This window comes from Sarcophilus harrisii, chromosome 3, assembly GCF_902635505.1.
Source record: "Sarcophilus harrisii chromosome 3, mSarHar1.11, whole genome shotgun sequence".
NCBI lineage: Eukaryota > Metazoa > Chordata > Mammalia > Dasyuromorphia > Dasyuridae > Sarcophilus > Sarcophilus harrisii.
Window position 1 is genome coordinate 318,840,786 of NC_045428.1, and position 25,474 is coordinate 318,866,259.

The 25,474-nt window shown below is 37.9% G+C and overlaps 1 protein-coding gene across 1 annotated transcript in view; it reads left to right on the plus strand.

The window, feature by feature from the left end:
• Positions 1-14,407: 14,407 nt before the first annotated feature.
• The window catches only part of HS6ST1 (heparan sulfate 6-O-sulfotransferase 1), a 288,366-nt gene continuing 277,299 nt past the window's right edge, over positions 14,408-25,474 (plus strand). The window contains exon 1 of the mRNA XM_003763754.4: positions 14,408-15,866. Coding sequence (XP_003763802.1) covers positions 15,349-15,866 — 518 coding nt within the window. The 5' untranslated portion in view covers positions 14,408-15,348. The remainder of the gene's footprint in view (positions 15,867-25,474) is intronic.

Consider the following 25,474-nt stretch of genomic DNA (forward strand, 5'->3'; position numbering starts at 1 on the left):
AGCTCTAAGCACCCCACAGCATCTGCTTCAGCTACATTCAATTGGTCCTGGTTAAGGCTCCTTTATGTGTAAGGTATTATGCTAGGCACCAGGAATATAAAGAAGAAAATTAAACCATTCCTGTCCTCAAAGAGTTTGCATTCTGTTAGGTGTAGGGTGACAAGGGGAATGTAAAAGGTAGAGCTTAGAAAGATAGCACCAACAATCTGGGAGGTATTAGGAAAATATGCTAAGATTAGGTAATACTTATATTGAACCTTACAGAGAAATAGGGATTCCAAGAGGAAGAAGTAAAATGGGAGAGCATGTCAGACATGAGGAACAGCTTTTGTAAAACTGGAACAGGAATATAGTGTACCAGGAATAGCAAGAAGTCCAATTTAGCTGGGACATAGAGTGCATGAAGAATGAGAAAAGTGAAATTGGTCTAGAAAGACAGGGTTTATATGCTCAACAAGGTTATTTGCATTTTATACTGATATAATACGGAGTCACTGAAACTTCTTGAGGGTTGGACTAAATGATCTCTAATATCACTATGAAAATCCAGATCTATTTATGCAATTTTTAAAGACTATTTTTTTTGGTAGCAAGGATTGTTAACCACACTCTGGCACTGAAGGGAAGAGGGAAAGAAAAATCCATTAGTATCTTTTCTCTATTCATGTACTCTTCTGTTCTGGAGAAAATAAATATTCTCATTCTCAATTCTTTGCCTAAAGTACAAACCTCAGCTGTGCTCTGAGGAGTCTAGGATCTGCTAATGATGGCAGGCTTGTCAGTGAAATCAATCAGTGATGTCACTCAATCAACCAATTGATTTTTGACTGAGTTTTCATCGTTTAATCATGGCCAACTCTTTGTGACTCCACTTGGGGTCTTTTTAGTACCACTGGAGTGGTTTACCACTTCCTTTTCCAGATCATCCTATAGATAAGGCAACCAAGGCAAACAGGGTTAAGTGACTAATTAGTATCTGTGGTCAGATTTGAACTCCAGGAGTCTCCCTGACTCCAGGCACTGTGTTCTGTGCAAGCCAGCTATCTTTAGAGTTCTTGCAGGTACCACCTTAAAGTAACATACAATCAAGCGGGGCAAAAATGAACCTCACACATACATGATGGACTCAGAGAACAATGCTAGATAAGCACAAATATAAATAGTGTAAAATTGGGGTATACAGACTAAGTTTGTATACAATACAATCAAAATCAAATGGGGAGCAGGAAAGGGGGGGGCTTTAACATGACATATCATGGACTTTGATAAGAATGTTTCTGACTTTTGTGATAGAATATTTATTGGGTGTAAAAAAGGTTGGTGATTAATTGGCAGTAGTCATTATAAAAGAGGCAACTGGTAGTAAATTGAAAAGTCAGAAAGACCTGAGTTCAAATCCAGCTTGTCATCCTAAGCAAATCACTTAACTTTTGCCTTAATTTCCTCCTATAAAAATGGGAAAATGATAGCACCTACCTCATAAAACTGTGTTGAGCTACATAATGTGATATGATAATGATGAACATGATGAGGAGAAAGAATTATTAGCTCAATGAAGATAAGAATTTATGAGGGCTAGGATAATAAGGAAGATATAATGGAAGAAGGCCTAGATGTAGCCCAAAACTGGGGTAGTGAGGTAAGAGCTAAAATGGGATATATATGAATATGCAAAATAAAAAAGGACAATGGACCGGGAAGAGAAAAACAGGAGGGATTTTTGTTTTGCTTTGTTCATCCCACTGTCTTTTAGCCTTCATTGAATAGGAAGACAATAAGCGCAGTGTAGTGAAAAAAATTGGGCATCAAGAGATCTGGATTTAGTCCTGGTTCTATCCAAAAAAAAATTGTTATTTGGGGTTAGTCAGCCCCTTTCTGCCCTATATCCTTATCCATTACTGAGTAAAGAAGCCCCTTTCTCCCAGTCTTCTGCAAGTTGCTGTGGCGAGATAAGATTTTATAAAGGTATTTTAGGAGAGAAAGTGTTACAAAAATGCAAAATGTTATTATTATCATTATAATAACACCCTTGGGATGCATACTTGGTTTGACTCCAATTTGACAGAATTATCCAAATGCAGCTTTCCTGCCAGAGACAAAATTTTATCTCCTACAACTAACTTGACCATTTCTGCTTGGAATATATTTGCAAAATGCACAAAGCACCAGCTTCTCCTCCTCTCCTTACCAGACCTCATTCATTACCAAATGCCTCCTCTCCTCCAAAATGGAAAAAAACAATTTTTAAAGGGCAGTTTTGTTGATGGGTCACAAAGGATCATCTCTGAGGGCAGGAAAAAATTAGGTTGTTTTCAAGGTCAGAAGTTCCTGATGGACAGGGAGAGTAAATATCTGCCTTGTAAGAGGGGGTTCTTAACCTTCTTTGGCAGTCTGATGGAACCTTCTCAGAATAATATTTTAAGATGCATAAAACAAAATACACAGGATTAAAAGGGAAACTAATTCTACTGAAATGTGGTTATAAAATATTTTTAAAAACAAGTTCATAAACTTTTTGAAATCTATCAATTCACCCAAAGAACCCCAGTCTATTTAATTAGTACTTGCACATACATAGTGCAGCCCTACTCTTCCTCAGACAAACCATGGAATCCTACCCTCTTTCTCAGAAAATCTATTTAAAAAAAAGTTCATGGGGAAAACAGAATCTCTGGCCACTTTAGAGCAAGATTAGTGATGCGAAAGGGAAGAATTCACAATCATGAAGCAGATCCTAAAACTGTGACATAAATCCAGATTGGGAAAAGATATTATCAGCTAAGACTCAAAGGCTCAGAGTCAAAGGATCTTCTATATTTTGCCTCATTCTCAGCCCCATCCAAGCCATTCTCTAAAGATCAGGGTCAAAGTGGATATATTTTTTTTCCTCTGTCCAGAAAAAATATTCATGGCTAGTCCATTTAGTACATTTTCTCTATGATTAAAAAAAAAAAAAAAAGACAAAAAAAACCCTAAGATCTAAAAAGATGAAGTAATGCAATGACATTCAATTGATGAATTCCAAAGTCAGAATTACAACCATATCACATATTGAAATTGAAGTTCAGTAAAATGCCTAGATTTTTTCAGGAAGGCTACTGTCAAGTCATGGTTCCCAACATGCTTAGGGAATTAAGGAGAACTTAATGCTGCTTTAAAAAAAAATTCAAGGAAAAAAAAGTAACACAAGGGGTAATAATAGATTACAGGGACCCTTATGATTTATGAAGCACCTTCCTCACATACTAAAGGTTAAGTAATAGGCTAGGGATCTCAGAGATAAAAAATAAAAAAAAAAATTCCTAACCTCCTTATTTTACAGATGAAGATTTTAAGGTTCAGGAAGGTCATCATTTAACCAGGATCATAAAGTTAGTAAAAGAGTTGAGATTCAAACCCAGCTTTTGTGGCTCAGAATGTGACTCTTCTACAATGTAAGAACCATCTCCTTTTTAAAGATGAAGAAAAAAAGACCAAGAAAGGTTCAGAGGTTTGCTTGAGGTTGGTTACTCAGCTTTTTTGGTTAAGTAGCCATGCTGGGATTCAGACACAGAACTATGAATTCCATATCCAATAATCTTTCTATTACATTAAAGAAATGTGGCCAAAATACTTTAGAAGGAAAGGATGATAATATTTAATGAAATGGAAAGTAGCACCAAAAACTTTAAAGGATTAATGGATACCACTTAAAGGAGAATTAAAATAGAAGGAAATAAAGTGACAGTTTTTTTGGTATTATTTTGCTGAAAAACAAAAACGAGCTCAGAAAATAATTCAATTGGACAAAAATTAGAAAACTGATTGAAGTCATGAATTGGACATCATTTGAAAGGAAGGAAATCCCAGGATTATCAGGGTCCCAGAAAATCTTTAAGCCAAAAATAATTCAAACATGTTTCATAATTGAGAAATTATATAAGCAAGCAACACTCTCCAAATAAAAACAATTCATAAAACCTCAATCAAGAAAATCTCAAAGTTCAGCTGACCTGGATACATTACCACAAAACTACAAAAGTTAACAAAGGAATGGGTATGTGTATATAGATGTATGGGTGCATATATAATATTGCATATCCTTTGTATTTGCACACATTGAGTGTGTGCATGTGTTGCTCATGCATGTATGCCTTGTGTATGTGTACACATGTGTGTGTTGTGAATTTATAAAGTTTATATGTGTGTATATATGCATTGCATGACTTTGGAGTCATGATTGTACACACATGTGAACACATATGCAAGCATATGGTCATATATTTATATATAGATGTATATCTATATGTCTATAAATATAGGTCTAAATGTAAATATATTTGCATATATATGTGTGTGTGTGAATACATCTACATATGTACTGTGGTCATGCATTTAACCTTACACACACACAGACATAGTATTGATATCTACGTATATTCAGCTGTGTCCAACTCTTTGTGACACTATGATATTATACAATAGGAGCATGTTAATGCTGTCCATGGAATTTTTTTGGAAAAGATACTGGACTGATTTGCCATCTCCTTCTCCAAAGGATTAAGGCAAACAGAGATTAAGCCCAGGATCACACAGGTAGTAAGTCGAGCTAGATCTTTCTGATTCCAAGTCCAGCACTCTATCCACTGAGTCATCTAGCTGATTCTCTCCCTGTATCTGCCTAAATTTATACTGTGCCTCAATATAGATATATAGTTTTGTTGCCCTCTTTCCCCTGAGAAGAGTTAACAATTTAGAAGAACTAATACTTTTCAATTTTGATTAACTAGTTATTACTTTGATATAAGATCTTTAGGGGATAAATTTATTTTTAATAATACTTCCCAACATACTCATGGAATTAAAAAAACAATCAGATGTAGCTAAAAAATTCTCTGGAGGAATAATAACAAATAACAATAATTAACATTTTCATAGTACTTTAAAGTTGATGAAATATAAGAGTTGTTTATCTCCATAAAAGGAAAAAAAAATAACTTCAGTACTGTGTTGTTAGATTTGTTTATGATATAATTGGGCTTAAAAAATAGTAATCAGATGAACAGAGACAGAAAAAAATAATTAAAGGGAAGGAGAGTACTTAATTAAAAGAGCATCAGAGATAAATGAAGAAAAGATTGGTAAAAGAGGATAGAAGGAAAAAAAGAGAATTATGATACCAAAGTCAACACCCCATCATTGACAAAAGGCACAAGTAAGAAGATATTTAAATTTAGTTTTAAATGCACAAATAGAAGAAAATATAAAAGTTTAATTTAGCATTTTTCATTATGTGGTTTAAAAACAAAAACTATAAAATAAAAAAGTTTATATTTTTCTATTATTATTTTTGACAAAAGATTTGACAGAATGGTTTTTAAAAACCAAATGCAACAGTTTAAACACTAATTGGAAATAAATTAAACTCCCTCCCAAAAGAGGAATGGTAATGTAATAGATTACAAAACAGGAAACAGCAATAAGTTGTTTTCATTTAGTGTAGAGTTAAACTCAGATTTAAATTAAAAGATATGACTGAAATTTATTATGTTACAACTAGTTTAAGAAAATCTAGCATTACAGTGGTGTTCAACAGAAGTCAAATTTAAGCTAGAAAGAATTGGATGACAAACAGTAACTATTGTTGTTAAAGACATGACTGCAAAATACAGCACATCATTAATGAATACAAATGAACAAAACAACATAGTATTTAAATCTATAAATAAAAAGCTCAGTCATGAAAGAGAAATAATTAAAAAAGAATAATAGTCAATGTCAACATCCCACTATGAGAATATGACAAATGAAATAAAAAGATATGTATATAAAAGAAACAAGTGTTGATTTTAGAAATGTGGAAATGATTTAATAATTTAATAGCAAAGTGAAATGATTGGGAACCCAAAGTTTTAAAAACAAAATTCAAAAATTGATTTACATATAACTGAGGAAAAATAAAATATTAAATGAAAATTTTTTTTAAAAATCTGGCCTGAAACACCAAAACTCTCCTGACTCTGAAAGCCCAGGATCCAGGTGTTTCAAAACTCTAATGGTGAGGAGATCCTACTCCCTTTGTTTAGAACAAAAAGAACAATTGCAGATGCCAAGAACCAAGGGCTATTTCTCAGGATATATGACCTTGAAGAATAAAAGGCCCCAAGGCCCTGAGAGCATCACTTTCACAGTATAAGTGAACAAAGGAGTCACCATTCCAACTCCAGATGACTCACAAATTGATTATTTTAAGCCTTCAAAGAACAAGCAATGCCAGAGTTTTTTATTAAACATAGAGAAAAGTCAAAGTTAATCAATTCTTTTTTATGGAATAAATTTACTTTGGATTCCCATACTTACCTGATAAGTCTGAAAAAGAAAATTAGAAGGTTATTTCATAAATGGATATCAATGTCAAAATACTCAATAAAATATTAGCAAATAGAAGAGAAAATATTTCCTTATTTCAAAGTACTTTTCTATCTTTTTATATGGCCACAACTTCAGATTCCATAATCTAGGCCCAAGAAAATTAATCCACTCATCCTTGGAGTTCTCCCCCTAGAATTAACAACTAAGTATGTGAAAACTACTCTCTCCGCTCATTAGCTCACTATCTTTAAGTACTCCTCCTAAACACCAGAGCATGTTTTGACATCATATCCCATGCAGCCACAAATCCAGACCATCTCACTATCTGCCTGTTACAGAAAATGTACCCCAGTCTTTGGAACTTTCTACCTCCCAAGAACAAAACACTCCTCTTAATCATCACTTCTCTATATGTGTTGTCTTCCCCTATTAAATAAAATGCAACCTTCCTTTGGAGGACTCCATTTTTAAAACGTTGTATTTCTAGTGCTTAATACAGTGGTTGACACATAGCAAGTACTTAAATGCTTTTTCATTCATTTCATTTATGCATCACCATTTACCTGACTTGACAAAGTCATTCCCTTCTTAAAAATTCTCAATGACTAACTTATTACCTAAAGAATTAATTAATATTTGCTTAGACCACCTGTGAAGCCTCATACAATTTAGTTCCTATTTATTCTTCTAGCTCCTCTAAATTACAGCCAAAATCAATCACTGGCCATTCCAAAAACTACATTCTATTTCCCACTTCTACACATTTAGACAATGTACGTACCCCCCCAGAACTAGAACAGACTCTTCCTATTTGTTTCAGGCAGCTAAGTAGTATAAAATGCTGAACCTGGAGTTAGGAAGACCCAAATTTAAATCTAACCTCAGCTGTATTACTTACTAGCTGTATGGTACTGGGTAAGCTATTATCCTCCCTCTGCCTCCATTTTCTCATCTCCAAATGGGGATAATAAAGCACCAACCTCATATGATTGTTGTGAAAATCAAATGAGGTACTATTTATAAAATACTCAGTACACTACTTGTCATATAATAGGAGCTTAATTAGTGCTTTTTTCCTTTCTTACTCTCAGAATCCTTTTCTACCTCTTTGGTAGAACTAGCTATTAGTGTACTCTCTGTTCAGCTGCCCTTATACTATACTTACTTGTGTATATATGTTATAAAGTTATTAGAGACAAAATAGATAGGCTCAATAATATGAAATGTAAATATTTTAAACAAGAAAATAAATATGTCTCGAATAAAGATGAAAAACAGATGGGAGAAATCTTTGTAGTAAATATACCTAAATATTTAGATTAAGCTCATCAGTGTATATACTCCCTCCATTGGTACAAATGACAGCCCTGCTATCTTACCATGTAGTATATCTACTCCACCTATTTCTACAAATCCTCCATAGCAGATATATTCAACATATCAGAGATTTTCTTCAGTCTTTTAATTTTGCAGTTGTATCAATGGTTTGGAATTTGTCATGGCCTAGTAGATAATAGGTTGTCCTTAAAGCCAGGAAGACAGGATCTACATGACTCAGGATACATGATTTAACCTCTCATTATCCCCAGTTCTCTAAAACTAAAAGTTGTCAATGAGTTGTTGATATTCATATTTGGAGAGAGTATCCATATTGGGAATTCCTTACACAAATGAAATTATAGAACTAGGCCAAAAAAAAAAAAAAAAAACCACACACACACAATACAAATGTAGAAATCCGGTTGTGTACCTCCTTTCTCTCAATTATTGCTATGTGACCACCCTACCTTCTTTTCTAATCCTCTGTATTCCTAATGCTGCCTTATTCATTCTGTGCAAGTTATCAGCAGGAACATGCTATAAACTATGACTCACTTTAGTTATAAGGTTTACTGAGTGCTTTGTGTACATTGTTCCACTCAATTCTTACAACAAACTTGTAATATAAGAATGAGAGATTTAGTGACTGCCCAATATCACAAAGCTAAAAAAGTGTCCAAGGTAAAATTTGAATCTTAAGCCCCTTGAACATGGTAGGTACTTAATAATTGTCAATTGATTGATATCTGATTCAAAAAAAAAAAAAAAGTACTCTATTCCATGCCTGTATTCTGAAATGAGGTAGTAATTAGATAGAGTGCTGAGCTTGAAATCATGAAGCCCTGTGTTCAAATTATGCCTCAGACACTTAAGAGCTTTATGTAAGTCATTTAACCTCTTTCTACCTCAGTTTTCACATCTGTAAGACAGGAACTAGAATAGCCCCTACTTCCCATAGTAGAGTAACATGAGATAATATATGTAAAGTACTTAGCAAATCTTGAAGCTCTCTATAAATGTTATTTATTTTTCTTAGCTATATACACCTAATATTTGTCTTTCTTGATTTAGTATCCAAGATGCAGGGAAATAAGAGTGTTCTTGAGCACTATCCCATCCCAAAAGTGTCACTCATGATAAATATATCTGACAGAAAGCAGAAATGAAACTCATTTTCCAATAAAGGTTTAAGGAATATATGAAGAGAGAATTTTCAGAAGCACAAATTGCTAATAATCACTTGAAAAAGTGTTGTAAATCTAATAATCAGAGAAATGAACATTAAAACAACTTCAGGAGGTCACTTTATACTCATCAAATTGTTAAAAAAAATAGTTCAAAACTATAAAATTTAAGATTGGCAGGGCTGCATGCAGACACATGAAAATAGATTATACTGTTGGTAGAAGTCTTTTTGGAGAGCAATCATAACATAGAATAAAAGTTTTAAAACTAAAGAAACCTTTTAAACTAGGTATACTCTAATTCTACATTAGGAATACAATTTAAAAAGAAAAGAAAGACATTTTAAAAATCATGGTTGCGTTATAATATGAAAAAAATAGCCAGATAAATCATATCATAATACTATAATAATAGATTGTTGCACTATAAAATTTATAAATATGAAGACTACAAAGAAATACTGAAAGACACATAAAGCAAAGTAGAGTAAAGAAAGAAGTAGAACGCATACATTGATTACAACTATAAAATGTAACAGCAACAAATCACCTTAAGTATAAAGAAAAGAGATAAGGCATCATAGAACAAATAAATTGTTTATGTTATTTTGCAAATGGTTATTTGAAAAAACACATGATAAATAGTTAAGATTTTATTCCTTCTAGCTTGTTCATATTTGTTGGAACTGTTAAGTTTATAAAAGTTATTTTTTAAAAAATAAATTCTATGCATCTTTAAAAACCTTTAGGACCTAGTTGCTCAGTGAAGCTTTCCCTGACCACCTTTCTCCCCTCCCCCAAGTATAAGTGATTTTTTTTTTATCCTTGAAATTTGTATAAAACTCTTCTCCTTATAATAATAATAATAATAATAATAACTTCTCTTTTTTTTTTAGCCTCTCTGGATTTGAAGGGAAGAATTTGAGAAGACATGATAGAAGCCTTTGGATATTTGAAGGTATGTTAGAATAAACTCATTAAAGGCAAGAACCATTATTTATCTTAATAACTCCAGGGCCTAATCTAGGGGCTAGAACATAGTAGGTCCTAATAAATGATTATTGATTGTTTGATTATCATATGGAAAAAGAAGTAGATTTATTCTGCTTGGTCTTGGAGGGACTAAGATGGAAGAATAGGTTAACAATAAGTTCAAAGAACAAAGAATCATATTCTAGCTCAACATAGGAAGGAACTTCCTAAAAACTAAAGGTAGGATTTTCTAGAAAGGAAGAAAACAAGGACCTACTTTTAAAAGTACTTACTATGTGCTAGGATTGTATTAAATCATTTCTATATACTACTGAGAAAATTCTGGCAACTGAAATTAAATTATTATACAGGGTTACAGTTATTAAGTATCTAAAGTTGGATTTGAACTCCTGTCTCCCTGGATCCAGACACAATGAGTTCCCTACTTTATTATCTAGCTATATCTTTACTTGAGTAGGAGGATAAGGTAATGATATATCAAGGCAGTAGCAGGAATAGGAGGGATCTTTGAGAACCTCTATAGTCATACCACATAGTTGATCACTTACAGTACTCTCTTCCATAAATAGCCAGCCCTGAAGCTCAGCATTAATTAACTAACCTTGAAACTAAGTACCCCCAAAGTACCCAACCCCTCTAAAGATTAAACTTGTCCCCAGAGGTACACATGATAGCAAAATGAATGAAATCAGCATTCTCATCCCCTAACCCAACATAAATCACTAGTCTTCTTGGGCAAATGGCAGTTGCCACTTGTTTGGGAAGACTTGAGAAACTCATTAGTGTGCCTGCCAATCTGGAATAATTCAATCACTCTACACCTGTGGCCAATTATTTTTCAGACTGTTAAAGCTGAAAATTGGGGAAATGTATTCTATCCCCACATGAGTCTTATTATGATTCCAACCTTATCCTCCTAAAAACTTCAGTAAATATTGCAAAGAGCTGAGTCCATTATATAATATTCCTGGAAGAGAGTCCTAATTTCAAGAAAACTTTAATAATTATTATACTTCTTTCAGTTATTTTTAAAAATAACATGCTCGGTTTTTTATTGTTCATTGGGTTTTCTTTAGGGAGTGTTTCTTGTTGTTTACTCATATTTATTTTTTCTAATAAAGTATTACAGTTGTTAGAAATGGAAAAATACTGTTAGATCTTTGGAAATCTGTCCTCTTTATTCATTAAAGATGGTGTGCCCAGATAGATGTACTGGATCCTCACTGGCAACTTAAAGCTGAGAATTTCTAAGTCTTATTATATATAGTATGTCTCCAAATAGAATGTGTTCATCAAGGACAAGAACTACTTAGTGTTTTTTTTTTTTAATTCAGGGCCAATATTTAACAAGTGCTTGTTAAATTAATATAAATCAGTCAACAATTATTAGCTGAGTGTCTACTATATGCCTCATGGGAGAACACTCAAAAGTATAAGTCAACCCTTGACCTCAAGAAGCATAGAATTTAATTGGAAAAACAAGCCATGGGCTTAAAAATATAATTAATAAGATGAGGCAGGATATAAGTATCAAATGAACCAATCTGATCTGCTCATTTGAGTGTTTTAGCTATTTTGCATCAGCAAATTTCAAAAGAAGGCTAGGTCACTTTGGACTGGAATAATCAGAGAGGACTTCATATTCACAAAACAAAAACAAAAACAACTTGTTTTGAGAGCTCAAAAAATAATGATATTTGAACTGGAGCATGAAGAATAAATGAAGAATATTTTGCATAAATATAGAGGGGAAAAGAGCTGTTTTATAAGGAAAAGAGCATTAGCTCTAGAATTGGGAACCTGCATTCAAATCCTGCCTCTGAGACTTACTACCTTTGTGACCCTATAAATCCCTGCCAAGGTCTCAATTTCCTCATTTCTAAAATGAGAGGATTGGATTTGATGGCCTCTGAGGTTCCTTCTGCTCCAGATCTGCAATATTAGAATAGAATAAATAGTAGGATGAATAGTATAAGAAAAACTGTAGAGATGGAATGGGAATAGAGTGCTGGAAGGCATTTAGGATATTGCCCTGGAAAGGAGCAGAAGAAAAAAAGGAAGAATGCAGCTTCAACTTTCTAGGTTGTTGAGAAGGAATAAAAATTGACAAATATAAAGCAATCATATAATAGTAAGAAAGTTTGAGAAAGTATGTTTACTTCGGATTTTGAATAGGAACATACCCTTGGATGGGGAAGAAAAATATAATTAGGTGTACATTGTATGCTAACTTCCCCCCCTGCAAGTTACTGTCATTCAAAGGTAGTTGAGTAGTGCAGTGGATAGAGCTCTGTCTCCAAAATTTGAGAAGACTCATCTTTGTGAGTTAAAATCTAGCCTCAAACATTGAGTAAATTATGACCCTGGGTATGTCACTTAACTCTGCTCGCTTCAGTTCTTCTTTATCTGTAAAATGAGCTGGAAAGACAATGATAAACCATTTCAGAATCTTTGCCAAAACCTAAAACAGGGTTTTGAAGAGCTGAACATGATTGAAAAAAAAATGACAACAACAACTGTCATTCATCCACCAAACATTCTCTGAGCACCTATGATATGCAAAGACTTTCTGGTGCTAGGAAATGAGATGGTCAGGTGTCAGAAGTGAGTGTTGAGTTGAACAGGTAGAGTTTCTCCTACTATTTGTTCTTTATGAGAAGAAAGCCAGGAAATGCCCCAACACAGTGGATTGGGTGGACCCCCTGTGGCGAATTTATGGACATGAACCAGAGTTGTACAGTATGGGCTGGCATAGATTTTCTGCAGGCTGGAGGAAATATCAGAGTGGATTCACATAGATCTGATCTGAGCATTAAGTATTATGTAGAGTGCAGGAAATCTTATAGTGATTAAGCATTTTTAGGAGCCTGTGCATCATTGCCTTTGTGAATTTCTGCTCCTTTCCTCTAAAATGTCATTTTGATCCCTGACACCTGCCCAATATTATCATATAGTATTTATTGGGCACTCCTCAAGTTTAATAAGCTCTTTCACTTACATTTTCTAATTTGACACTTGGAATAATTCTGTAAGCTAGGCAGGGCAATTATTATTGTCCTTATTTTACAGTTGAAGAATCTGAGGCTCATTGAGGTCAAATGACTTGGCCAAGGTTGCACAGCTAGTAAATGACTAAAAAGGACTGAACATTGCCAGCTTTCTGCTTTTAAGTGTGTGTGTGTATTTTTCCCCTGCTCTCCTAAAAGTCATATTATATTATATTATATCATATCATATCATATTATATTATATTATATTATAACCCAACCTTGGCCACTATAGTTAATATCCAGGAAATGGGGAACAGTGGGGATGAGTGCATATAAGTCGATTTTACTCTGAGGAAATTGTACCCAAGTCTTATGCTTTTCTGAAGGTGGGATAAAAAATGGCATCCTTTAATAGGGTGAATTGTGTTTTAAGGGCTGCAAGAATCAGAGAGGAAATCATCCTTAACTGAAGCTCTTCAAAAGACTATCACATCTACAGGATTAATTAGGTAAACACTGAAGGGTGATTAAGAGGTGGGAATCTCTTATACTGTATAAGCCCTAAGAATTAGCGTTTTATTATTCTATTTTGAAGCAATTTGCTGTCTACTACAACGCTTTGACTTTACTGAAAGGAAAAATATCTGTCCTGCTTTTGCGTGTTTACAAAGACTGGAGCTGAAGCTCCCCTGAGACTCCCATTCTGAAATTCACCACCCTGAGACTTCTGAGGTTCAACCCGCAAGTCCCAGTGAAGGTGAGATGTCTGTTACCCGGGCCAGGGAATTAATTATCTGAGACTCCCAATGGGCGAGTGTAGAGTATTGGGACTGCCCGTTTATCAAAAGCAGTGTAGACCCGCCGTGGAAACCGCAGCACTAATGAGTGAAATCTACTTGCATAGATGAAACATTTTTTCCTGAGATATTTTTAAGGGTGGTTGGGGCTCTCATTATACTGATCACATTTCCCCTGTCTCTCCCCTCCCCCCTTATCCCCCACCTGCCCCCACCCCAGTCTCTGCCCAAAGAGACATTTGCAAATTTGCCATCCTTCTTCCATTTAGGGCCATTGCATCATAAAATTATCTTACAGATTTTTTAGCCCAACTGTCTCATTTTATAGACGAGAAAATCAAGGATGTGAAATAACTCATTCAAGGTCATGAAAGCTAGTAACTGGCGGGGAAGAGACTGGAACCCAGGTCTCAGTGCTGCGCCACGCCAGGCTCTTCAGACATCATTCCTTCAGAACGACTCCAGTTGGGAGTTACAGAGACTTCAGGCGTGAGTGCCGTAGATAGAAGAAGAAACACACGCTATTATGCATGAATTCATCTTTTTTAAAGGATCCCAAAAGTTCATTTTGAATTAGAATTCGGAGAGGAATTGAAGGCGGGGAAACGAAGGGAAAGCTAGGAGAGATGAAGAGGAGGAAAAACGGCTCGGGCGGGAGGCAGCAACCGAAAAGTTAGGGGGAGGCGGAGCCAAAGGAAGAGGAGGCGGAGGACGGGGAGGAGGCGGCGGTGGCGGCGGCGGAGGAGGAGGACTGCGGGCTTTGCAGGGAGACCGAGAGGGAGAGAGGGAGGGTGGCCGAGCGAGGGAGTGCGGGCGAGCGCAAGCGCGAGCGCGCGAGCCGGGGAGGGTGTGCGTGTGTCTGCGTCTGCCTTGCCTGCGCCGGGGCCGCCGCCGCTTGCAGCGCTGAGCTCGGAGCCCGGCTGGCGGCGGCGGCGGCGGCGGCGGCGGCTTGGGCTGCCGCTGCGGCAGCTGGAGCGGCGGCGGGAGGCGATGGCGCTGTGCATGCCGGGCTCCGGTCACCGTGCGGAGGCTGTAGGAAGCCAGGACTCCGAGTAGCCGGGGCGGGAGCCTCGGCAGGGCGAGCTCCCCGCAGAGGACACCCGGGCCGGCGGCCGCGAGCCCGAGCCGGGAGCTCGGCGGCAGGCGCGGCGGCGTCGGGAGGAGCCGCGGGCCGGCTGGTGGCGGCGACAGCTGCTGGGGTGTGGGGGGGCGCGGGTGTGCTGCGTCCGGGGGCGGGAGGGGGTTGTTTTCGTTTGGAGCACTTCCCCCGACCCCCTTCCTTGGCGCTCCCCTCCCCCAGTCACTTTCCCCGCTCGCCGGGTCGCCGCCGCCGCTGCTGATTCGGGAGGCGGAGGAGGAGGAAGAGGACGCAGTTCCAGCGACTTTGGAAGCACCAGGCGCAGGCTGCATTGATTGATTGACACCTCCCCGCCCCAGTTTTGCGGTGTCCCTCCCGCGCTAAGAGGCTCGCTCTTGGAGTTGTTTCAGCGACTGAGCTGTGGACATCGGGACGGAAAGGGGGAAACTGACACCCCACTCCTCCCTCCCAAAAGGAAGAGAAAAACAATCCAGTTTTTGGGTTTTCCTCGAAAAACACCCCAAAGGAGGAAAAGATCCCAAAGCAAAGGTTGCGGGGTCTTCCCCGTTTCCCGTCCTCCCCGCTCCATTCCCCAATCCCCGACGGAAAAAAAAATCCCTGGGAGATGGTGACATATGAAGCGAGCCGGGAGGACCATGGTTGAGAGGACCAGCAAGTTCTTGCTGATCGTGGCCGGCTCGGTGTGCTTCATGCTGATCTTGTACCAGTATGTGGGGCCGGGGCTGAGTCTGGGGGCACCCAGCGGCCGCGCCCTGGCCGACGACCTGGACCTCTTCCCTACGCCTGACCCGCACTACGTGAAGAAGTATTACTTCCCCGTGCGCGAGCTGGAGCGAGCGCTCACCTTCGACATGAAGGGCGACGACGTGATCGTCTTTCTGCACATCCAGAAGACGGGCGGCACCACCTTCGGCCGCCACCTGGTGCAGAACGTGCGCCTCGAGGTGCCCTGCGACTGCCGCCCGGGCCAGAAGAAGTGCACCTGCTACCGGCCCAACCGCAGGGAGACCTGGCTCTTCTCCCGATTCTCCACCGGCTGGAGCTGCGGGCTGCACGCCGACTGGACCGAGCTCACCAACTGCGTCCCCGGCGTGCTGGACAAGCGCGAGAACGCCGCCCTCAAGACGCCCAGGTAAGAGGAGGAAAGCCCTTCCACAACGTGAGCCCCGGGGTGAACACCCAGAAACGGCGGGGGCGGCCAGGGGTGCCTTCCCTAGTGCCTCTCACTCCACGTTTTCTGGCTGCGGATACTTCTTCCATCCCTCTTTTCCTACCTGTATCCTTTCCCTGACCCTGTCCTCCTTTTTGGCGCCCACCAACTCATTCGCTTTGCTCTTGTTTCTTGTATCCCTTATACTCCCCGTGTCTTCTAGCCCCCATACCCCTTCTCCACTGGATTCCTCCCTTAATTTTTTCCTTTCCGTGATCCGTCGCTTACATCCCCCTCAGAACTGGCCCTCACCTTTCCTTTAGTTTGCTTATCGGACAGTTTCCCCTTTCATTCCCTGTCCTCTGGCTCCCCCAGTCTATTCTCTCATCTCGGGGCTTCTTTGTGATTTCTTTCTACTTCTCCAGTAATACCCACTGAGTGGCAGCTGGGTTTCGGCTTGAGACGGCAGATAATCTGAAAGGTGGTTAGATTTTTCACACCTTCCCGGAGTTCTCTCCTTAGGGCATTCTTATGGCCCCTCGATGGCCATGGTCGCCGCTCAGCATGAGCACTCATTACCTCTCCAATACGTTCCACCCTCCTGAAGGGCAGCACAGGTTTTAAAATATCTAGAAATTCTCTTCCTCCTCCATCTCCTCCTCAATTCATTGATTCTGTCCCAGTTCTCTGAACTGGCAAGCTGTCCCCTCCACTTAGTCTTGTACTGATACCCCATACTGAGTGTGTGTGTGTGTGTGTGTTAGGAGGAGGAGAGGGTTTGTGTTCTCTGCCTGCTTTAACTTACTACTTAAACTGTTCATTTACCAGCCCATAAAAATGGGAATGGACCATTCCTCACAAACCTGAACTCTGTAATGCGAAGGATATGACCGTGTCTGCTTAGTGTAGTGTATGGAAGTCGTAGACTGGATCTTTTCTCCCCACTGACCTTTCTAATGCTTGCCGACAATCTGATTTTATGCCTCATGGAGCCAGCAAGCTTTTCACGGGTTTCTGAAACCCTTTCTCTTTCAGCTAGGTCTCAGCCATGGGGTTCCTGCACCCTGATCCCAGGGGACTGATGGAGGTTAAGGTATTCCCTAAGACTGAGTTCTCCCTGCCTTGGGTAGAAAGAACAAAGCGTTGTGTGTCATTTTACTGGGTGTCACCATGAGTTGGGGGCTGGGAGAAATCTACCTGTTCTGTTTTTAGTTTAGTTATCCTCAGGACCTTTACACAGAATCATTTTTAAGTTCAAAACCTAAAAAAAAAGCAAATGCAACTATCTTTCATGAGACTTTTTCTTCTCCCCGTACATACAGAAACACATAGGTAAGTGGATTTATCTGGGCACTGATTTTTCTTAAAAAAAAAAAAAAAAAAAAAAAATCAGGAATGTTTATCAGACAAAAATGGGCCCAATCTTTCTTTCATATTAATCCATACTCTATATCAGGTAGAGAGCATGAGCTAGATCTATAGTGTACATTGGTAGAGGAGGCAGTAGTGTAATAGCCAGGGAATCCTGAAAAGGTGCTTATTAAATTAACTCTGTGTGGCAGCTCATTTATTTAGCTCCTTCTCAGCCCGGGACTTTGATTTCTAATAAGCAGCTTTTTTTTTTTTAATTAAAAAAAAAGTGATATTTTGTGTTGGAGGTCAGTTTGCGTGAGGGAATCCTGAGCTACTAAGTAACTCACAGTAAAGACTTTAGACCCACAGGGCCTGAGTGGTACCAGTTTCCTAATCTTAAAAAAAATAAAAACAAATAATTGGGATTTTTTTCCACCTTCCATTGTCTATGTTTATGTCGGGTTAGCTTACTGGAGTGGCCCATTGCCTGCTGCCTTCTTTGGTGCTTCAAGTTCGGGAACAGGTCCAAGTGTTAGTTTTTCTCCGCCTGCCTTTTGTTTACCTAGCCCCGAGCTGTTTGCCTAAGGACTGAGTTTTCAGAAATGCTGGGGCTGCTGTGATTTCTCCTTTATTGTTGTTACTGACATTGGCCAAGTTGTGTGACAAGTTAGTTCTGAGGGTATCTGCTGGCTCTAAGTGGGGAGTTTCTTCCTTGGGCTTATTATCATAGATGACTTATCCGTTGACTGAGTAAGGAAGGTATAGGGTCCTCCCATGCTGCTCCAGAGTAATTTCCACAGATATTAATGAAATGAGAATACCTGAGCCCCAGACTTTTTAAGAGTATACTTTCCTTTATCGTTTTCCAAAAGGTTAATTTTCAACATTGTCTTTTTTTATACTGACAATTCAGGGATAATTCATTATTTCATTTCATCGTATTTACTGTTACCAATAACCCACTACCAGGATTATTATAAATTTGTAGATTTTGGATTTGATTTGATATGAATGAATCCAGGGATTGTTCCTGTTTTACTAACAGGAACCTCTCTAAAAAGCAGACACTAATCTTAATCAGCATCTTCCTTTTACCCATACCACCTTGCCTTTTGAAACTTGAAAGGTATTCAGCAGGGTCCACCTGCAAAAAAACCACAAGACAGAATCCTCAAGCTTTCCAAAGAATTGGGGTCTTATCATTGTACAGACTTGGCATGGTACATAAACTCCAGTGTAGTTACACCCCCTTTTATTGTTCTGGTGCTCCATGTTGGATTGAACAATGGGGGAAATCTTAGGACCATCGGAAGATCACAGCATTCTGTGTTCCGGTGACTGATCATCATTGAACAAAGCAGAAAAAGGAACAGAGTAGATGTGCTAACTTAGTAAACAAAGTCGGCTGATTGGACAAGAGCTTCAGCTGTTTCCTTTTCTTGTGGCTTTCTAAATCCTGACTTATGTATAAATGGGTATTGCTATCTGCTGCTACTTCTCAGAGACTTCACAGTCCTTTGAAGTAATATTGCTGGTGAATCAGAAATATCTTAGTTTCACATCAGGAAAATTCCTTTCTTCTTTCTGTGAGGGAGCTTCTGCAACTCAGCCTTTTGAGACTGAATTTCATTTTGTGTAGACTGTATGATGGTCCCCTGCCTTTCTTTTTCCTTTCCTCCACTAGGAGTAGCTCTACCTTCCTTGCTGAGTTCCTCTGCAAACAACTTGGAAAGACCAGTCAAGAAGTGGAAGAAAAGATAAAGGGATGGGAGGGAGGGATGGGGAGGCTGGGAGGAGTTGGGGGTAGAAAAAACAGCATCCAGGTCAGTCATAAAGAATGCCAGATCTTCTCTCTTTATTTCCCTATACTGCCCCAACCCATGTAACCAAACATGTTCTTAGAAGAAAATGCTTCAAGAACAAGCAGTTGAAAATGAATTCTACCTAAGCAAAAATGAAACTGAACAATCCCAGTTCCTTCCTGCCATCTTTCCTGCCCAATTGAACAGTCTGTGAAAGAACTCAGTAGTGTTTCTCAGGGCCATGGATCACAGGGGTGGCCATGAGATGACAAAGCATGATGTTTCTTTATAAAACTCAATTTAAGTACTGGCAGGCATCTGTCTGATTTGTAAAACTATGTATATTCTCTATCTCATTGGGACTATATTGTGACTTCTGTATTACTTTTTCCACCCCCCCCTCTCTGGTCCCTCTCAGTTTAATTTTTGTTTCAAGCACTGGGTAGATTGCTTTTTTAATGAGCCTCCTCAAGAGGCTAACTTAATCTTGGCTTTGTATGTGTATAAGCCAGTCTGTCACCAAGGTTTACCTGCTGAGCTATTCATTGAAACATTTCACTAACTAGCGTTGGAAAGATTGGGGAGGAAAGCCCCCATCTGTCTAGAGACCTAGGAACTGTCTAAATATGGAAAATACCATTATGAACCTAAGGGAAAGCATGAGCTTTTGCTACAGTTTTTAGAAATCCTTTGTTGTCTGCTTTTGGGATATCTGTATCAAATCTCTTCTAGGTTCTTGTGACTTTTGTTTATCAGTTTGTATTTTGGAAAGACAAGTCCTAAGAGATGCTCACGATTGTTGTTGTTTTTCTGGGAAAGTGTGAACTTTCACAGGTTTTTATCCCTTATTTTTTCCACAGTGACTCATTTGCATTTGATAGGAATTGGCCTATCTATTGGCTTTTTGGAGCCTCAAAATACTGAGGTGATGAATGAAGATGGAAATATTTTATAGTTAATTTTTGAGATGAAGGTTGGAAATCTTAGAAATTCAGTAATGTCCTTTCCTTGGATAGTAGGAATTGGAGAAAACAGGCATGTGTATGTTAAGAATTGAATTGGCAAGTGTTTGTTTTTCATTTTGTATGGGTTGTATGCTGTCTAAACCCTGGGTTGTGTCAATATTGGCCAGAGAGGTTTGGCTAATGTTCAGTCTTTTGATGAAAAAGCCAGGGAAGTTTTGCTCGTGATCTGGCCATAGAGGGCTGTCAGCCACACATAATTGAAATGCTAATAATTACTGGTCCTTAATGATGCTGATGTAGTGGTCATACTTGCTTTGGATCTGTGATGTACAAGTTGAAAGTTCCTTGGCACTTCCAAGTTCCTTCCAAATGAGAGGATGTGTATATAGTGCTCTATAAACCATAAAGTGCCATGTAAATGTAATCCTGTGATTACATAGCATGCTACAGGGAGATATTGTATGCATAAAGGAAGTAGAGCTAGTTGGGGAGAACACAAAGGTTCAAATCCTGCTCTGATACCTATGGGACTGTGTGACTTTGGACAAGTCATTTAATCTTTTTAAACTTTCAATTTTCAGCACCTGTATCAAAACTCTGGAAGGAAGGGGGAGAAATCTAATAACTATTATTGGCCATACAACCTGAGCTAAAGTTGCCATTAATTATAACTTGGACTTTACTCACTGATTGATAACTTATGAATAAATTAATCCCTTTGTCTCTCTCATGTCAGCTCTCCTTCAGAGGGCTAAATTTTAATTGTTTTGCTGATCATTTTTCCCCCCCAATAGTGCCATTCTCCTTCTCCCAGTAGAACTCTCCCTTGTTACAAAATCGGGGGAGGAGGGAGCAAAACAAATGCTCACAAAAACACTTATTGACCTCATCTGATGACATATACCTCATTCCATATCTGTAAGTCCCACTTCTTAGGAGAGTTATTAAAAAACCACATTTAGTATCTTCCTTCGACTTCTTAAATTTTCCTTGAAATAGACACTTATTTTAGCGAACTTCAAGTCATAACATTTTATTTTTTTGAAACTGTTGTTTGTTGGGACTTCATCCTTGCCTTGCCTCCATGGACCTTAGCTTCACTGACCCATTGGAATGTCTTCACTTGGGAACTTTTTCTGTATCATTCATTAGACTGAATTTCACTTGAAGTGAACTTTCCTGACAACTAGGCTAGATGACTCCTAGGAATGATTATAATAGTGTTGATAGCATATGATCCAATCAGCCATATTTAGTATTGTTACATCCTTTAAAATAAAACATGTAGAAACAAGAGTTTTCTCATCATGATTCTATATGGCCTCTAGGAACTTAGTTTGTTCCTTGTAACCCTCCTGTCTGACACATCAACATTCTTTTGTGAGTCATACTGAAAGAAATCCAAGGGAAGGAGTGGGATATTCAGGTGTTTAAGCACCAGTTATTGCTATGCTCCAGAACCTGTGCAGCTGCTCTAAGGCAGTGGTGTAAAACTCAAATAGAAACAGATCCCCAAAGGCTGCACACTAATTTAGAAAACCACAAATTAAGATTGTCTGTGTTGAATTGTATTTTTCTTTATTTTTGTTCAACATTTCCCAATTACATTTTTAATATGAGGTTCCTGCTGCAGCTAAGTTGGGAGTTTTTAAAGCCAAAAGCTGTGGATTTGACATGTCTGTTCTGGTAGTAATAGGGAGGTCAAGGAAAAACAAGAAGTCTAAAATACTGTCCCTGTGCTCAAGAACTTAGACATAGGAAAAAATAACTAAAAATAAAATGCATAAATAATAAGTTCTAGAGTTCTGGGGAGATAGGATATCTATGAGTTTATCATAAAGTTAAAGGTTAGAGCTAGAAAGGATATATCATCTAATAATAGGATTGTAGATTTAGACCTGGAAGAAACTTTTAGGGTTTATTTAATTCAACCTCCTTGTTTTTAACTGTGGAAGCTCAAGCCCAAAAATTTGTTGTAACTTGTCCAAAGTCCCCAAATCAGTAAATAATAGGATCTGGAATTCAAATTATAAGAAGACACAAAGCAAGAAGAATATGGGTAGAACATTTCTTGTTGCACTTAGAGAAATTCAGTATTTGGGAGTCTGTATAAAAAGATCAAAATGTTAATTTTTTTTCCCTTCTTTTCCTTTCTTCCCCCCCAATATATGATTTGGTTTTTTTATGTTCCATTGAATTACTTTTTTGCTTCAAAATTACATGGCCAGAAAGTTCTCTCTAGAAACAATCTCTCATTCTTTGTCATTTTACTTTATATGGTTCTTATTTGGGGAGAACACAAAGGTTCAAATCCTGCTCTGATACCTATGGGACTGTGTGACTTTGGACAAGTCATTTAATCTTTTTAAACTTTCAATTTTCAGCACCTGTATCAAAACTCTGGAAGGAAGGGGGAGAAATCTAATAACTATTATTGGCCATACAACCTGAGCTAAAGTTGCCATTAATTATAACTTGGACTTTACTCACTGATTGATAACTTATGAATAAATTAATCCCTTTGTCTCTCTCATGTCAGCTCTCCTTCAGAGGGCTAAATTTTAATTGTTTTGCTGATCATTTTTCCCCCCCAATAGTGCCATTCTCCTTCTCCCAGTAGAACTCTCCCTTGTTACAAAATCGGGGGAGGAGGGAGCAAAACAAATGCTCACAAAAACACTTATTGACCTCATCTGATGACATATACCTCATTCCATATCTGTAAGTCCCACTTCTTAGGAGAGTTATTAAAAAACCACATTTAGTATCTTCCTTCGACTTCTTAAATTTTCCTTGAAATAGACACTTATTTTAGCGAACTTCAAGTCATAACATTTTATTTTTTTGAAACTGTTGTTTGTTGGGACTTCATCCTTGCCTTGCCTCCATGGACCTTAGCTTCACTGACCCATTGGAATGTCTTCACTTGGGAACTTTTTCTGTATCATTCATTAGACTGAATTTCACTTGAAGTGAACTTTCCTGACAACTAGGCTAGATGACTCCTAGGAATGATTATAATAGTGTTGATAGCATATGATCCAATCAGCCATATTTAGTATTGTTACATCCTTTAAAATAAAACATGTAGAAACAAGAGTTTTCTCATCATGATTCTATATGGCCTCTAGGAACTTAGTTTGTTCCTTGTAACCCTCCTGTCTGACACATCAACATTCTTTTGTGAGTCATACTGAAAGAAATCCAAGGGAAGGAGTGGGATATTCAGGTGTTTAAGCACCAGTTATTGCTATGCTCCAGAACCTGTGCAGCTGCTCTAAGGCAGTGGTGTAAAACTCAAATAGAAACAGATCCCCAAAGGCTGCACACTAATTTAGAAAACCACAAATTAAGATTGTCTGTGTTGAATTGTATTTTTCTTTATTTTTGTTCAACATTTCCCAATTACATTTTTAATATGAGGTTCCTGCTGCAGCTAAGTTGGGAGTTTTTAAAGCCAAAAGCTGTGGATTTGACATGTCTGTTCTGGTAGTAATAGGGAGGTCAAGGAAAAACAAGAAGTCTAAAATACTGTCCCTGTGCTCAAGAACTTAGACATAGGAAAAAATAACTAAAAATAAAATGCATAAATAATAAGTTCTAGAGTTCTGGGGAGATAGGATATCTATGAGTTTATCATAAAGTTAAAGGTTAGAGCTAGAAAGGATATATCATCTAATAATAGGATTGTAGATTTAGACCTGGAAGAAACTTTTAGGGTTTATTTAATTCAACCTCCTTGTTTTTAACTGTGGAAGCTCAAGCCCAAAAATTTGTTGTAACTTGTCCAAAGTCCCCAAATCAGTAAATAATAGGATCTGGAATTCAAATTATAAGAAGACACAAAGCAAGAAGAATATGGGTAGAACATTTCTTGTTGCACTTAGAGAAATTCAGTATTTGGGAGTCTGTATAAAAAGATCAAAATGTTAATTTTTTTTCCCTTCTTTTCCTTTCTTCCCCCCCAATATATGATTTGGTTTTTTTATGTTCCATTGAATTACTTTTTTGCTTCAAAATTACATGGCCAGAAAGTTCTCTCTAGAAACAATCTCTCATTCTTTGTCATTTTACTTTATATGGTTCTTATTACTTTCATTTTCTTTTTTAACTCAATTTTTTATTTTAAAAAAGTCTACATTTCCTTTTTCTAATTACCCTTCCCCACTGAAAAGGAAAAAATAAATCTTATTATTCAAATGGTTATCTTTTGTTTTTACATCATCTTTTTTTCCCCCTAAAATTTGATCCTTCCCTTTGACAGTGAGTCTCTGAGTTCAGATTCAATGTGCTTTCCACTACATTTCCTGTCCTACACCATGTAGGGCTTTAAAGAAGTCTTTAAAGAAAAGATAAGTCACAAGCTAGACTTTGAAGAGTGTCAAGATGTTCAGAAACATGATTCCAAGTTGTTATTTTTTAAAAAGTTAATTTTAAAAACCTGAGTGAGGAAGAAAATTTCCAAATCACTCACTGCCAACATGTTTCTAACACAGTGCTTCTGAATTGTGAGATGAGTTCTCCTCTGTAACTCATGCAGTCTTTAAAATGTCACTGAAATGGTGAAATCAAATCTTCCTGCTCATTGATGTTTGAAACTCATTTTCTTCCCAAGTATTTTAAAACCAATAAACAGAACAGCACCAGAGTTGACTGCAGAGAGGGGACAAGATTGCCTGGGGTTTATTTTTTGTAAAACAAACATTGGCATGGATTCAGAATACCACCTGGCCTCTCCTGTTTGTTCCAAGGGTCAAGGTTTTCTGTCTCTGTTAGTCATTTCCCACTATCCCTATTTCAGGTTTCCATGTTTCAGATTGGATCCTATGGTGTACTAGACAAATATCAATTCACAAATCATTATGGAATAGCTTTTCTCTTCATAAAGGATATTAGAGAACCTATTTATTTGTTGGTCCTAAGGGAAAAAATTCTGAACTTGAAGTCCAAGGTTTACATTTAAAGAACTATTCAAAGAATTGAGTTCTACTTATCACACAGGCTCAGAGATGATGGGCAAGTTTCCTTTTTTGTAGAATGGGATATAATAATCCCTCAGTATTTACCTCACAGGGTTGTTGTGAGGATCCAGTGAAGTAATCAATGGAGGCACAGTATTTTGCAATCCTTAGAAATGCTACAAAGAACTTAGCTATATTATTATTTTTATTATAATTATTATTGTTGTTACTGCTGGCTGCTCCTGCTTCTAAAAAAGGATGAGATTGTGATGATTTACAATTCATAATTCTTTGAGAAAATGTTTTTAGATGAAAGGGATGCAATATGAGGTTGCATTTAAAAAGAAAGAACAAGTTTTTATGTCCCAGGAACTAGGTGCTAGTGACTGAAGGAGAATTTGCTTAGCCTGTAAGAGACCAGAGGAATGTAGCCTTATAATTGGAACGGACCTCAAAAGTGATCTGGTCTAGCCCCTCACTTTATACTTGGACTCAAGAGCTATGTTTGA